This window comes from Echinops telfairi, unplaced genomic scaffold (assembly GCF_000313985.2).
Source record: "Echinops telfairi isolate 266 unplaced genomic scaffold, ASM31398v2 ScPeMD7_5868;HRSCAF=6743_0, whole genome shotgun sequence".
Classification (NCBI taxonomy): Eukaryota; Metazoa; Chordata; class Mammalia; order Afrosoricida; family Tenrecidae; genus Echinops; species Echinops telfairi.
In genome coordinates, this window is record NW_022109767.1 from 770,499 (window position 1) to 785,962 (window position 15,464).

The 15,464-nt window shown below is 44.3% G+C and overlaps 3 protein-coding genes across 4 annotated transcripts in view; 1 reads left to right on the forward strand and 2 right to left on the reverse strand.

Moving 5' to 3' along the window:
• LOC101640403 (histone H2B type 1-N-like) overlaps positions 1-15,464 on the reverse strand; it is a 91,029-nt gene that overhangs the window by 39,908 nt on the left and 35,657 nt on the right. The gene's annotated exons all lie outside the window — the stretch shown is intronic.
• The window catches only part of LOC101637994 (histone H3), a 145,646-nt gene continuing 132,244 nt past the window's right edge, over positions 2,063-15,464 (reverse strand). Inside the window, exons 4-5 of one of the 2 annotated variants that reach the window (XM_004712485.2) lie at positions 10,518-10,870; positions 2,063-2,374 (exon numbers count right to left, since the gene is read on the reverse strand). In XM_004712485.2, the coding sequence (XP_004712542.2) occupies positions 2,063-2,374; positions 10,518-10,870 (665 nt within the window). Of the gene's footprint in view, positions 2,375-10,457; positions 10,871-11,834; positions 12,100-15,464 lie in introns of those variants that run through there. The other variant, XM_030887185.2, reaches the window with a different exon arrangement.
• LOC101638942 (histone H2B type 1-K) lies at positions 12,356-12,801 on the forward strand. Its single transcript, XM_004712488.2, has one exon. The coding sequence runs from the start codon at positions 12,421-12,423 to the stop codon at positions 12,799-12,801; it is 381 nt and encodes a 126-aa protein (XP_004712545.1). The 5' UTR covers positions 12,356-12,420.

Below are 15,464 nucleotides of genomic sequence, written 5' to 3' on the forward strand. Positions count from 1 at the left end.
GTCTGCTTGGTGCGAGCCATCTTCCACCTGCAGAGCAAGAGCACTTCAGTCCTAGGCTTTCTCCCTTTCTCTTTATATTGTAAGAGGAGAGCTCTGATTGGATTGTGGGAAATTTACCCATTCTTCGCTAACTTCCGGAAGTGCGGAAGTAGTTTATGATTGGTTTATCCTTTGAATGTGAGTTTCTGATTCGTTAAACTTACGAAATGAACAATCCCGTCCTCCTTTGAAAAGAATTGGCTAAAAAAAAAAAAAAAAAGATTGGCTACACACTGGTTTCTTTGTTAACGTTTCCTGCTTTAAAGCTTGATCTACAAATCTGGTAATTCTTTTCTTCGAACATTCTTGTATATTTCTCCTGTTTGGATACACGGAATAGAGGGTGCTTGAAAGAGAACGTACTTTAGAGTTACTTTTCTAAAACACTCGCGCCCCCCCTCCCTTTTAAATAATTTTATTAGGGGCTCATACAACTCTTATCACGTCCATACATACATCAATTGTATAAAGCACATTTGTACATTCATTGGCCTCATCATTCTCAAAATATTTGGGCAAATCTGCAAAAATGCCTCTTTGAAATTAAAAATAAGATATAAAAAATAAATATTGTATCACTTTGAGGACTAATGAGGGTACACCTGATCCAAGCCAGGGCATTTTCAATTGCTGCATTTTAATTTAATGCACGTAGATAAGACAGGATTGATGCCTTTGAATTTTGGCATCAAAGAAAACGGAATATACCATGGACTGTCAGATTAACTGAGCGGATGATTTAGAGATATAGCGAGACTGTTCATTAGAAGCCTCACATACGTTGGTCATATCAAGGAGGTATCGGTCCTTGGAGTACGACTACATTGAAAAGGAGGAAGATCCTGAATGAGATGACTTGACAGTGCTTACAACAATGATCTCAAGTGTTGCAATGATTGTCAGGTGCCGGCCTGGGCAGTCTTTTACTTGTAGGGTGACTTGGACACTTACTATATTGCACTAGGGAAAATGTTGACCTTACTGGCTTGTATTCATGTGAATGTAAGGATGCAAAAGACTGCTAACCAAAGAGGGGTTGGGGGATGTTATTTCAGTGAAAAAGGTCGCTTCATGGAACACTCCTCCACCCTAGAAAGTGCAGCTACTGAGAACCTCATGGAGGATTTGGTAACCTGGCAGTCAAACAAGGGTTGCCAGGCATGTAAAAGCTCCAGCACCGACAGTCATGTTCATGTTCATCAGCGATAAGAGAAATACAAATGAAAATGAGATTCCACCTCACACACTTTTAGCAAAATTAACAAAACTCCTGAAAATAAAACTAATGAATGCTGGAGATGTAGAAGATTGGAACCCTCATACATCCCTGGTGGGCTTACAGAATTGCTCAGCCGCTATGGTAATTAGTATGGTGCATCCTTAACCAAATGTGAATAGAAATATATGATCCTGCAATCTCTTTATCTAGTGTACACTACAGAGAAATAACACAGCAGACACATGCACATGCATGTCTACTGCAGCAGCCTTTATAATATGATAAAGGTAGAAACAATCAAAAACCCTTTCTGGAAGAATGGACAAACTCGGGAATATACAGTTGAAGCTACGCCTGAGACAAAGAATTCAGGCTCAGCAATCTCAGGAAACACTTGACATCATAAAGCAGGAAAGAGGGGCTGAGTTCCACTAAGAATTTGAAAACTACAAGGACAGGTTGGGGACATGAACAAGAGTGGGGTGTGTGTGTGTGTGAAAGCCAATTACAATGACTGCAATGTCCCTTTTTCCATGTTCTGATGCAGTTTGTTATACAACTGCATGTTTATTTCTCTATACTCATTTGAGTCCACAAAAGGTTTACCGCTGGACACTGATCTGCCAGATTAAAAAAACTCCAGCACTGCCCAATATACCATTTAGGAATTAACCTAATGTGGAGTCATCAGAATAGATACAGTTGAAATAACGACAATGTCGAAGAGTTAGCTCTCTCATGAGTGGATAGGTGGCCCTGAAAAGGGCCTTTGTGTTTGCAGAAGCGATGCCCCGTAAATTACGTTTAGCCGCCGAAGCCGTAGAGGGTGCGGCCCTGGCGCTTGAGCGCGTAGACCACGTCCATGGCCGTGACCGTCTTGCGCTTGGCGTGCTCCGTGTAGGTGACGGCGTCGCGGATCACGTTCTCCAGGAACACCTTGAGGACGCCGCGCGTCTCCTCGTAGATGAGCCCCGAGATGCGCTTGACGCCGCCGCGCCGAGCCAGGCGGCGGATGGCGGGCTTGGTGATGCCCTGGATGTTGTCGCGGAGCACCTTGCGGTGCCGCTTGGCGCCCCCTTTGCCCAGGCCCTTCCCGCCTTTGCCGCGACCGGACATCTTGCAAATGCTAAGTGAGTAGGGAGGAAAGGCCGAGCTTCTTATTTATAGTACCTCAGGGGACCTTGTTGGGAACTACAAACGAAGCCGCAGTAAGAAGGCGGGACAGGCAGCATATTTAATCCCCGCCCACAATGCCCTTTTTTGCATGTAGGCGACAAAGGTTCTTTTGTGTTTCTGTTCACAGTTTCAGTTCTCTGCAGTTTGCCTTAAGTGTGTTTTATAAAACGAAACTGTGTAGCAAGAGGGAAGAATGTACCTATTAAGTTACTTTTGTTATTTAGTTTAGGATATTTGCACATGGTAAGCATGTTACTAAATGAAATTATATTTGCCCTGCATTAACACATAAAGGAATATCTTGCTTTTCTCCTTCCTGAGAAACGTGTGCACTTCATTCAAGAGCAGGTGGTTTGTGAGATAAGCTCAGCGGCTCTGGAGAGAGTGGAAACAAAAACTCATCGTGGAGATTATGCTGGGAGTAGAAAGCCTTAAAGGTCTCCCTCTGAGCAAGATGGATTCAAACTACTGACCTTCCAATTAGCTGCCAATCAACTATGCCAGTAGGGGTCCTCTAGCTGTACAGGAGAGACTGGAAATCTATTGTGCAAAATGAGTGTGTAAGCTGGTAAGGTTGTTCCCAAATTAGGTTTGTAAGGTACCCTTTGCTTAAAAGCAGCGCTTCTCAACCTGTGGGTCATGATCCCTTTGGGGGTCGAACCACTTTTTCACAGCGGTCACCTGATTCATAACAGTAGCAAAATTACATTGATGAAGCAGCAATGAAAATAATTTTATGGTTTGGTGGTCACCACAATATGAGGAACTGTAAGAAAGGGTAGAGGCATGAGGAAGGTTGAGAACCACTGCCCTATAGACTTCTAGCTCCCCGTTGGAGGTGATTTTTTGTTTTGTGGCTTTTGCTTTCTTTTTTAAGGCTAGTTTCTTACACTTTTTTAAAAGAAAAAGTTGTTCTATATATCAGAAAGGGATTTGACAACACAAGATAAAATTTGGCTCAACCATTGAACCCAGTGTTCCAGGATAGTATTTGTGAACCCCATCTCCCTGCCTTGGAGATTGGCCCTTGCAATGTCCCTTTCCATCAGTTTGCCACCTGAGTTCATAATCCAGATCCCTTAGGATTTAGATTCTTTTGTTTTGGAAGTCAGTGCTAAATTGACATGATTGCATTTACAAGAATCTTCTCTAATTTAGGGGGTTACCCTGCTGGTGCAGTGGTTTAGTAACTGCTAACAGAAAAGCAGGCAGTTTTCATTCACCAGCACTTCTGGGGCCTGGAGAAGAGAAGCTGTGGTAGCCTGTTTCCATAAACATTACAGCCTTGGAATACTGCCGCTTATTAAGCACCCTGATCCCCAATTCCCACTGCCATCCAGGTGAATTCCACTCATCGTGATCCACAGGGTTTCCCAAACTATCCATCTTCTTGGGAGCGGGTGCTTATGGAGCAGGTTCAAGTTTCTCCTGCAGCTTTAGCCACCCAGTGCTTTGCCTACAGTGCCTGGAGGGCAGTTGATTCCAAGTGGAGGGCAGTTGTGTCCAAGTTGAATCCCAATGAACTCGACTGAAAATGGGAGCTTGTTTGGTTGTGTTGCATGCAATCGAGTTTCAATTTGAAGCACCCCAATTGCAGAAGGCGATGGCCGTGAAAACCCAAATTCCACTTGCAGAGTCCCAGCGTGGATGGAAGCTTGATTGAATCCTTTCTTACCATCAACTAGGGATGACAATAGTCTTGTCCTCAGGCAAAGAGCTTTGGGAAATCAATGACTTCCATTCCACTCCAGCCAGCCCGGGCAGGGGCCGTCTCCCTGAGGGTGTGTCCTAGATGGAAAGTCCAGTGCCGGTGGCCTCAAGGACATGAGTCCTGTCTGCTCTAACAGTTGGGCCCTGACTGCTTTGGGCAGAAGGCCGTGTGCCAACTGTGTAAACTCTCCTGCCTAACATTTGGTAAATTTTCCAGTCTGGTTCCATTCCCACTTCTGTGGGCCCACCTGTAACTGTGTTTTTTGTTCTGCAGTCAATGATGAAGTTGTGACTCTTTCCTTTGTGTTACGTGGCTTATGTAAACACTGGTGTGTGTATGAATCCTCAAATGTCATTGTGAGTAATGGCCTCTCTCATCCCGATCATCTCTTTGTCTTTGTGTTGTGTTTGTGCTGTTTAACGCTTCATAAAGACTCACCTTCAATTACATTTGAGATTTTGGTCTCTTTTCTACCATAAAACAAGTACAAATACGGGAACATTTGGTAGCTCAGACCCACTCTGAGACAGACAAGCATAGGGGTCAGATCTTCTCAAAAGCCTTGGAAACCTTGTGAAGCAGCTCTCTGCACACATGATGTTGCCACGAGATTTGACAGCAGCTGAGGGGAACCTCCAATTGACATGGCAGTCCGTAGCATCCTTCTCCCAATTGTGTTGTCCTAGATGGTAGTGTATTTGAGCTTACAGGGTGAGTACTCTGGTGTGGGAAAAGGCCCAAAATCCATTTGCAGAGTTCCCACATAAACATTCATTGAATGCTTTCAGTTCGTTAAGCAGGAATTTCGATAATCTTGCTCTCAGGTGGAGTGCCTTGGAGAATGGACTTCCTCCAGTCCACTGTGGCCAGCCCAGGGAAGGGCAGTCTCTCTTAGGGGCTTGCCTAGGTGTGTCCTTGATGGAGCTCATTGAATTGGGTTTGCTTAGTCATGAATCATACTTTATCAATCATACTTTGATGGCTTTGGTTGGAAGGCCCTGGGCCAATCATGTGAACTCTTTTATTGAATGATACATGTGTCGCAATCCTTGTCCCATCCCTGCTTCTGCAGTCTCACCTGTAATTGTGATGTATTGATCTGCCACCGCTCATGCTTTGGTGAGTGTCCTTTGCTCTGACACCTCCCATCCTCCATGCCCTATTTATCTTGCTTCCCCCTGGCGAATTCTTGGGTCCATTTTAACCACTTTTTGGTGACCTACCTCACTTATCCAGATAATATGTCTGTGACTTTATGCTGTCTTTGTCTGTTTTAAGACTTAATAAACGTTCTCTTCAAATTATATTTGAAAAAGGGTCTCTTTTTTATCCTAAAACGATAGTCCAGGCACACTTGCTGTACCCTGGCACTGCTGGGAACCGGAATTTATGGTTTTGTGTGATTTTAACTCATTTATATCTAAAAACTTTTATTCATGTTTGCACAACTTGGGCCTATGAATTTACATGTTCTACTATGAAGGTTATGAAACCTACATGTATATAGGAAGTATGTTCAATATGAATTTAGAACCTCATTGAATAAAATATACATCCAATTTTCAAGCCACTCTCTACACATGCATGTAAAATATTGCATTGACTATGTTTTTATGTTGATTATATTATAGCATTTTAAACATTTACGAAAGTAATTTCAACTGCCCTATGTCCTATTAGGGTTACTGAAAGAAAAAAAAAACCCTCTTAATTTACATATGTTGCTTGCATGATTTTCTATAGGTAGCTAGCTAATAAAAATCACATGTAAGTTCTGTTATAAGAAGCTTTATTCCAAAAGAAAAAGTGGGAAAGGAAAATGACTTATTTCAATAGTGTGGGGAGGAGGACTGTTGTAATAGATACATGCAAGCATCTCAGAATTAGGGAAAACATTTTCTTCGACGGACACTCAGAGTATACAAAAATTCTCTGACATTGAATAGAACTGCTTGTGATTTCCAAGATCATTAGGAAAGAAGATAGCTCCATCATTCTCCCTTGGAGCATCTTACAAGTTGAACTGTCAACCTTGTGACTGGAAGCCTGGTGCTAGGGCTCCTTTAAAGTATGCAAAACTCCAAACCCAAACCAACTGGTACTGTCAAGTCCAGTTCATAGTGACTCCATAGGACTGGGAAAAACTGCCCCTGTGGATTTCAGTCTATAATTCTTTACACAGTGGGTCTCACCCTTCCTAATGCCTTGACCCTTTCACACAGTTCCTTATGTTGTGGTGAGCCCCCCCAACCATAAAATTATTTTCATTGCTACTTCATCACTGTCATTTTGGTACTGTGATGAATCGGCCGACCCTTGTGAAAAGGTGGTTTGATTCCCAAAGGGGTCGTGACCCACAGGTTGAGAACTGTTGCTTTATGGGACCAGAAACCCTCATCTTTCTCCTGTGGAGTAGCTGCTGACCTGTGGTTAGCAGTTCAACATGCAGCCACTATGCTACCAGGACTCCTAGCCAGAGAAGCAATGGGCTGACGTGGGCATAAACGATTCGGATTTCCTCAAGAACTGAAATCAACAACAATATCCTTTTGCACTGTTTTTTTCTTTTCTTTTTTTCTCCTCTTGCTCCCCTCATTCTTCAGATCCTGTCTCTTTGGCACACATGCACTTTAGTAAGCACAAACTCCTTCTCCAGCGGCTGTTTGCCTCTGATGATATGTTCCAAATCGGGAGTCCTCAGATCTTTGCTTCTCCTGAGCATTCTGGCCCTACTTCTTCCGAGACAGATTTGATGATTCTTCTGCCTGTCTTCGTTTATTCGGTATTCTTTGTCAGCACCCTAACTCAAAGGCATTGATTCTCAGACCTTCTTGATCCATGGTCCAACTTTCTCATGCATGCTAGGTGATTGAAAATACCATGGCTTGGGTTAGACACTTACTAGCTCTCAACGTGACAGCGAGGACAAAGAATTGAAGAAGCAAAGAATGGGATTTGGAAGATCTGTGTCACAGGTAAACCACATTGATGGACCTGTCAGAGAACAACATCATGGAGTTTGTTTAAGTAAAATCGACACCAGTTTATTGAGGCATATGAAAGTCTGGACTCTCCCCAAACCACCCCTCCCCAACCCCCCAGACATCCAAATGCACAGAGTGAAGACGGCCTCTCTGCTGGACAATGAGCAAGAAAACATTTTTGCACAGTTGGAGGCGGAGCTAAAAGTACTAAAATCCTATTTGAGTGAAAGGCAATTAGTGGACTCAAAAGCAGAATAGCTTAGTGGGGATTTAGCACAGATCGGCAGGTAACATATTTGAGATCCTATGCATATAATTACAAGGTTAATACTTTTCAGTTTTGTACAGGGTGGTCATAGGACAATGGTAGGACATATTTTAGGTAGTAACCTGCTATTAATATTAGTTGATTTATTTAGAATACTGTGCATCCAAACCTTACATCTGTTTGACCACATTAGAAAAACCCTTTTAAAAATAGATCGTAATATCCTAACCTGCCAGAGAAAAAGAATGCCTCTTTCAGGGCATGTTTTAGTCAGTGTCAAAGATAGGTCAGTATCAAGGCTCCAGGAAAGGCTGGTAAAAGACAGCTTTATTGGCGAGGGGACAGCATATGAAAGAGGGGATGTGAAGTTACTGCCAGCTACTGCCAACCAGATAGGAGGTTTGGCTGAACCATCTTACTCCCACAGGAAAGAAAACAGCTTTACAATGTAATCTGGATTCTTAGACTCATATTGGCACTTGAAACTGGAACTTAGGCTCCAATTTCAAACTGCTTTATTTTTACATATGTCATGCCTTTGAATGTCACCTGCCATGTAAGTCTTGCCTTGGTCAGATGGAGAAGGATGATCATTTCCAGCAGGCCATTGTCATAAACACAAAGGGTGGGAAGCTATCATTAGGTGCTGCTGTTTTCCAATAGCACAGATTCACATGAGGCTCCGGATATACACAGCACAGCTCTAGGAGTTTGATTTTTTCCTCTGAATTAGAGAATCCTCCCCACACTCTCCAATCTTGATAGCATTGGCTTTGTAATAAAGCAGATATTTCTTGCATTTCTAAGAAACCCAGTTGTACACACTGGACTCAAATCAGAAAGAAGCACTGTGAACATTTAAAAAATAAATCATGTTCCAGGACTAGGAGGGTGCCGTCAAATGAATCATTACTTAGCAAGTCAGGAAAAGAGAAATAGCTTAAAAAATTCTTGGAGTTGGAATTGTTCCATGGCAGGCAGGTCAATCAAATTCTGTGCTAATGTTTTGTCCTATAGTACAGTTGCTTTGGGGGAGGAAATCCAAAACTGAGTCTTACAGCAATGGAATGACTCCCAAAATAAACCTCAAAGGAGCCTGTTGGAGTAGTGGTTATGAGTTTGGCTACTCACCACAAGGTCCAAAGTTTGAAACCATTAGCTTCTCTTCAGGAGAAAGAGGAGGCTTTTTATCCCTATAAAGAGTTAAAAATGGGGCTCAAGTAGAAGGCAAATGTTTTGAGAATGATGATGGCAACAAATGTACAAATGTGCTGACACAATGGATGGATGGATGGCTTGTGATAAGAACTGTACGAGCCCCCAATAAAATGATTTAAAACGTGAGGTTTTTTTTTTAAAGGGTAGAGTCTCTGAAACTCAAACGTGGTTCTACCCTGCCCTAGAGGGAGGCTATGAGTTGTCATTATTAGATGGCAGTGTTTTTTCACTTCGTTTTTAAGTAAACTTTTGCGCAATATGACATGCAATCTTTGGTTTATAAAATACAAACACAAAACAAAACAAAGTATAAATGGAAAAGCATTTTATGAACAACAACAACAACAACAACAAAAACAAAAGAATTTGCTCTTTTGGGAAGCCAGGTAAAAATTAATACTGAGATGGAAAAATCAGGCCAATTACTTTGGAGCTTAGAAAGAGTTAAAAGTTAAAGTATCTACTTACTATCTGGCTAATGATGTTAGTGGTGGTGGTGGGGAGCAAAAAACCCCCACAAAATCCAACTAACTGCTGATTCATGGGGACCCTATAGGACATGGTAAAACTAGCCCTGTGAGTTTGTGAGACCGTCACTCTTTACCAGAGTAGAAAGCTTGATCTTTCTTCCCTGGACTGGCTGGTGTTTCCAAACTGCCGACTTTGAAGTTAGCAGCCTAATCACTACGCTGCCAGGATTCCGTGTCCGTGAGCACCCTGGTAGCTCTCATATTCCAAGGGCAAACCCAGCTAAGTGTGGAAAGACTAAACTGCCCCACCCTGCATTGGCTAGGGAAGTGTTCGTAATCCACTAACACACTGCTTGAGGGGAAAGCTTTTCACATGGCTGGTTAATGGTCAGAAAGAATTCAATGGAGGCTGAAAATGGATTTAGGGATTTCCCTATCAAGCATAGCCTTCTGTAGATTTTGAGCTCTGAATTCAAACTCTAATACAATGAGCACAGTAAGAGACCAAGCAATTAGGCTGTGAACTTTCTTAGACATTTATATATCAGGATATATGTGAATGTATATGAGTCTACATAATCATGAATACATGTATATCTATATACTCATGGCTTGTTTTCCAGAAAGAAAACACAGTGATGACATGACCCCTATAGATAACAGGCCACTCAACAATTATGAGAACACATGCTTTGTTCTGTTAACTGAGGGAAGATAAAAGATTAAAATCTTATTGTAAAAAGTTCAGCTACTTTATCATTTAACATTTCTTGGTTCAATGGTCGGGTAGTACTGGTTTCTTGATTGTTTTGACTGTATATAGTAACACAGTAATTGCCATTCATTGTGAAATTCAGCTCAGACATTAAGTATATTTTGCATTTGCTGAATCCTGACTTCACCTTTGGGAAAACAAAGTCAACAGGATGAAGACTAATAGCTGTAAGCAGAAGTGGAGGCTGGCTCCTTAGCACTCTCCGTTGTTTTGTCTTCTACAATTGCTATCTACTCCCAAGCAGCACCCAGGGCTTGCTAGAGTGGAGATCACAAAGCCATTTCTGTGGCACAACTGTAGTAGGGGTTTAAGCAATCTTGATTATTGGTCTCCCAAATAATGTAGGCACTCTTCCTTTGGACAGGGGTATTGAATAATCACTGAAAAGGATGTGAAAGCAAGACCAGAAGATACAGGCACATGGCAGTCAATATATTAAGAAACGGGAAAAATGCACCTCTAAAACTATGGCATGCCGCGCAAGTCCTAAGTTTGTACTTACAATGAATATTTAAGTGACTGTATTACAACACCTTTTTCAGACAAGATGGGTGGCTCTGAAAAGAGCCTTTTTTCAGTGAGGTTAATTGGCTGAACTTATGCCCTCTCCCCGCGGATGCGGCGAGCCAGCTGGATGTCCTTGGGCATGATGGTGACCCGCTTGGCGTGGATGGCGCACAGGTTGGTGTCCTCGAAGAGCCCCACCAGGTAGGCCTCGCTGGCCTCCTGCAGCGCCATGACGGCCGAGCTCTGGAAGCGCAGGTCCGTCTTGAAGTCCTGCGCGATCTCGCGCGCCAGCCGCTGGAAAGGCAGCTTGCGGATCAGCAGCTCCGTCGACTTCTGGTAGCGCCGGATCTCGCGCAGGGCCACGGTGCCTGGCCGGTAGCGGTGGGGCTTCTTCACGCCGCCCGTGGCCGGCGCGCTCTTGCGGGCCGCCTTGGTGGCCAGCTGCTTGCGCGGCGCCTTGCCGCCGGTGGACTTGCGAGCCGTCTGCTTGGTGCGAGCCATAACTACAGCTAGAGTGAAGGGGACACAGGAGAGCAGCACAGAACAGTTTCGGACCCTACTTATAGGAAAAGGTCAGCACCGTTCGTAATCCCGCCCTGTGATGTAATTGGTTCTGAAGATGTCAGGAGAAATGTGATTGGCTTTCGATTTGACACTGAATATAACATTTTCTTTGCCGCTCATTTCACTTTTAAATTTAGTACATAAAAGGGAGATTTTACTTCAGCTTTATTTTGATGTACTTCATTTATTGTCTTGTCTTTAAGGTACATAGCAAGAGCATTCTAAAATTAAAATGAAAACGTCCCTCACCCCATTGGTCGCTTTGCCATCAGCCTCAAATTTAAAAGGCCCGCGCTGCAATGTTATTGGTCAACTCTACTTCTTTGTTCTCATTTTTTTTCTGGCATTTTACTGCTGTGAATACAGTACACACGTATACTCCACCAGTATGCGTTTATATATATGCAGATATACAGAATACAAGGTTCATTTGGAAGTATTTATGTAGTCCATATGCTCTAACAGAGTTGGAAGTTGTTCCATTACCGACCTGGTTATTTTAGGACTTTCATAAATGCTCTAATTAATTCCTCCTTAAAATATAGAAACTAGTTTTCCATCATTCCGCTGTGGCTCATGAAATGTAACAAGTGTCAAAGATGTAGTGATTCCCATTGAAGGGATGGCAGCTCCAGCGATTGTCTTAACATGAAGGAAAAAACACCTTTGTAGGACATCTAAAATTGAAATGTATTTCAGCACTTTTCAGAAAATGTGGGTGGCTCTGAAAAGAGCCTTTGATTTCTTAGGCTTACACGAGTGGGCTATATGGCATTTACTTGCCCTTGGCCTTGTGGTGACTCTCGGTCTTCTTGGGCAGCAGCACGGCCTGGATGTTGGGCAGGACGCCGCCCTGCGCGATGGTGACCTTGCCCAGCAGCTTGTTGAGCTCCTCGTCGTTGCGGATGGCCAGCTGCAGGTGGCGCGGGATGATGCGCGTCTTCTTGTTGTCGCGGGCCGCGTTGCCCGCCAGCTCCAGGATCTCGGCTGTCAGGTACTCCAGCACGGCCGCCAGGTACACGGGCGCGCCCGCCCCGACCCGCTCCGAGTAGTTGCCCTTGCGGAGCAGGCGGTGCACGCGGCCCACCGGGAACTGGAGCCCGGCGCGGGACGACCGCGTCTTGGCCTTGGCGCGAGCCTTGCCGCCCTGCTTTCCGCGTCCAGACATGTTGGTGTGGCAGCAACAAGCAATGCACAGATAGAGGAGAAAGCACAGATGGGAGGTTTGCAGTGGAGCAATAAGGAGCCTGTTATAGTGTTAGGTGGACTTGTAGAAGGCGTGCTCGGATTGGTTAAAATCATAGCCAACCAATAAGAAAAGAGATGCGTAAGAAGTAAATTTACATATTTTAGAACACAACGTTTTTTCGCATCAGATCAGATTACAGTTCCAGACCTCATTTGCCTACAAGGCTTATAAAGGATGAGACCGTTAGCTGTCCGTATCATTTTTGAAACTTTTTCTGCCAACTTGTAGATTTTCTTCATTATGCCCGAGCCATCCAAGTCTGCGCCCGCCCCGAAGAAGGGCTCCAAGAAGGCGGTGACCAAGGCGCAGAAGAAGGACGGCAAGAAGCGCAAGCGCAGCCGCAAGGAGAGCTACTCGGTGTACGTGTACAAGGTGCTGAAGCAGGTCCACCCCGACACGGGCATCTCGTCCAAGGCCATGGGCATCATGAACTCGTTCGTCAACGACATCTTCGAGCGCATCGCCGGCGAGGCGTCCCGCCTGGCGCATTACAACAAGCGCTCGACCATCACGTCGCGGGAGATCCAGACGGCCGTGCGCCTGCTGCTGCCCGGGGAGCTGGCCAAGCACGCCGTGTCCGAAGGCACCAAGGCCGTCACCAAGTACACCAGCGCCAAGTGAGCAGCTTTTGTTTTACTTACCCAAAGGCTCTTTTCAGAGCCACTTCTGTTATCATTTTAAAGAGATGTAATCTACTCAGTGCTCAGTTTGGTAATTATTTTGCACTTTGGCTTTGCATGTGAAAGGACTTTCGTGATTTTTCGCCACTCAACACAGACCTTACAACCTCCAAGGCAAGCTACGTGAGCCTTATGCCTGGTAAAACCCAGAGGAAGTTCGCTACTATAGAACTGCTATGAGTTGGCACAGGCTAGCCAGTGAATTTTCAGTGAGACACCTTTAAAATGCCATCTTTGCAGATGGAACTCTTCATTCCTCCCACCTTCTCCAGGGCAAAATAATCACTCCATTAATAAAACTCTAAGGAGATTTGCTTAGCACAGTGACAGCACACCAGTCCTGGCTTCTGAAAGCAACACAGTCTCCATGTGAGTTTTACTTAACTCTTATGTTTCAGAGGCTGAAACTCTTTCCAGGAGTTGAAACCACTGGCTTCCTCCTGTGGAGCAGTGGGTTTGGAACTGCTGACCTTGCAGTTAGCATCCCAATGTGTCACTGTTACACACCAAGGTTCCTGCCAGTCTCCACAGAGACTCTTTCACTGTAGGAGTTTAACAACTTCCTCTGACACCTCCTGGAGTCTCTGAGCCACCCACGGAGTCTATACCTTGCTAATTGCTTTGTGACACAAGGAACTGTCCTTTGTACTGTTGTCAGATATCAGTAAAGTAGGGAAATTGTTGATCACATGGTGGGCTCTGTTGGGAGAGAAGGCCCTCAACAACTAGGAGCCTGTGACCCTTCGTACCCACTGCCTATTATACCTTGGGTCATGGCAGCAACACATACAACCACAACTGCCCAGCCCACCTTTGTCCTGGATAGAGCCAAACATAAACTGTAGCGCATGCTTCAACTGCAGCAGAGATGCCTTTTCCTGGCTTCAGGCCTTTGCCAGCTGCGAAGGTCCTCGAGGAAGTCTGTCAGCCCCTTGGGCTACTTGATCCCCTTGCATCAACTAAGTGAACAGAAATGAAAATTTGTGGGCTGCATAGAAGGCACTGCCCTCATGCTCCTTGTGGTATCGTGGACTGCTAAACACTAGAGTAACAGTTCAAATCCACCAGTCGCTCCTCCACAGAAAGGTAAGGCTTTTTTATACCTGTCAATAGTTACAGATTCAAACCCACAAGGGCAATTTAACCTTGTCCTATAAGGTTACTATGGGCTTGGAATCAACTTGATGGCAGTGAGTTGAAAACCTCTGCCCAAAGTGGTGGAGGGGGGCTGAAACATGCTGCTTTCCATCCATTAGTCAGGATGTTCGATCATGGCTAGGACCCCAGGCTCAGCAGAACTGGGCAAACCCCAGACCACTGTCACTGTATCACTGGATGCCAAATGGCCCTTCCCCACATTTTCACACTCTGGGTCCACAACTTAGGCGTTGGACCCTTTAGAGTACAGAACTCTAGGAGTCTTTTGCCTCACAGATGGCCGCAATATAGCAAGGCCACATATTTCTCTCAATGTACTAAACCTTTCCAGGGTACGTTTTCTCTCCTTTCGAGTTCCTGAGATGACTGATAGTGACCAACGCCCATATTTCACTTCTCAGAGTATGCAGTGGTGGCTCTTGGCAAAGACAGTTAATGGAGCTTTCATCTCCTTCATGGGTCCTATGCAGGAGAGTTTCATTTCGAGACATAATGCCCTCTTCAGACAACTATTTAAATTACTGAATGGCAAATGGATCTGTAAATGCGTCTCCTCCTTTTTCCAGACTTTAATGTCTCCTAATGGAAGGCCTTTTGGGCTGACTCACACTTCATAGGAACTTAAAAATGTTTCCATTCCCCTGTCTTATATTTCAAGGATATTTCTTGTTTCTTTATGTTTTGAGATGCACTATATATAAGAAACCATTCAACAATGTTTTACGGTATCCTTATGGCCTTGTAAGGGTTGGGTACCAGGCTGGGGTACACACTCTCCTGGTACCATTAACGAAAGATTTCCCTGCAGACCTAAAACTTACTCTTTCTTCCCTTTTTTTTTTTTTAAATTAAACTGTCTCAGTCTGAGCTTTGTTCTAGGGGAACATAGACCCCTAATTCAAACATATTTGATGGAGAACCCCTTTTTAAGCCTTAAAAACAAAACAACTTCTCCCTGCCATCGAGCCCATCCTGACTTATAGTGACCCTCTAGGATAGGATAGAGTTTCCCTTGTGGGTGTTCAAGCCTGTAACTCTTTCCAGGAGTAAGAACTCTCCTGAGGGGTGCCTGGTGGTTTCAAACTGTCGACCTTGCAGATAAAAGCCCAACGCATGACTACTACACCACCAGGGTCTTTTTATGAAGCGTTAGATGGGGCCAAGACAATCACCCAGACAAGGGGAATATTTAGGGACGTCCAAGATAGAGCCTAATGAATTCAAGTTGGGTCTAATTAGAGATGAAAGGAAAAACCCACAAAAGCATGATTGGTGGTAGATTGCCTCATCAGGGTCTCATTATGGAGTGGAGAATCAGGGAAACGACTGTGGCTGGGATGTCATCATTGTAGATTTTAAAAGTTTACAGGTCATGCCTGTGATCACTTGGTTATGTCAAAGGACTGAAGACCATGAACTTTGAGTCATAGCTGCCAGCACCCCAAC

Coding starts and splice junctions, on each gene's coding strand:
- LOC101638942 (XM_004712488.2), top strand. CDS start 12,421: ATGCCCGAGCCATCCAAGTCTGCGCCCGCCCCGAAGAAGGGCTCCAAG.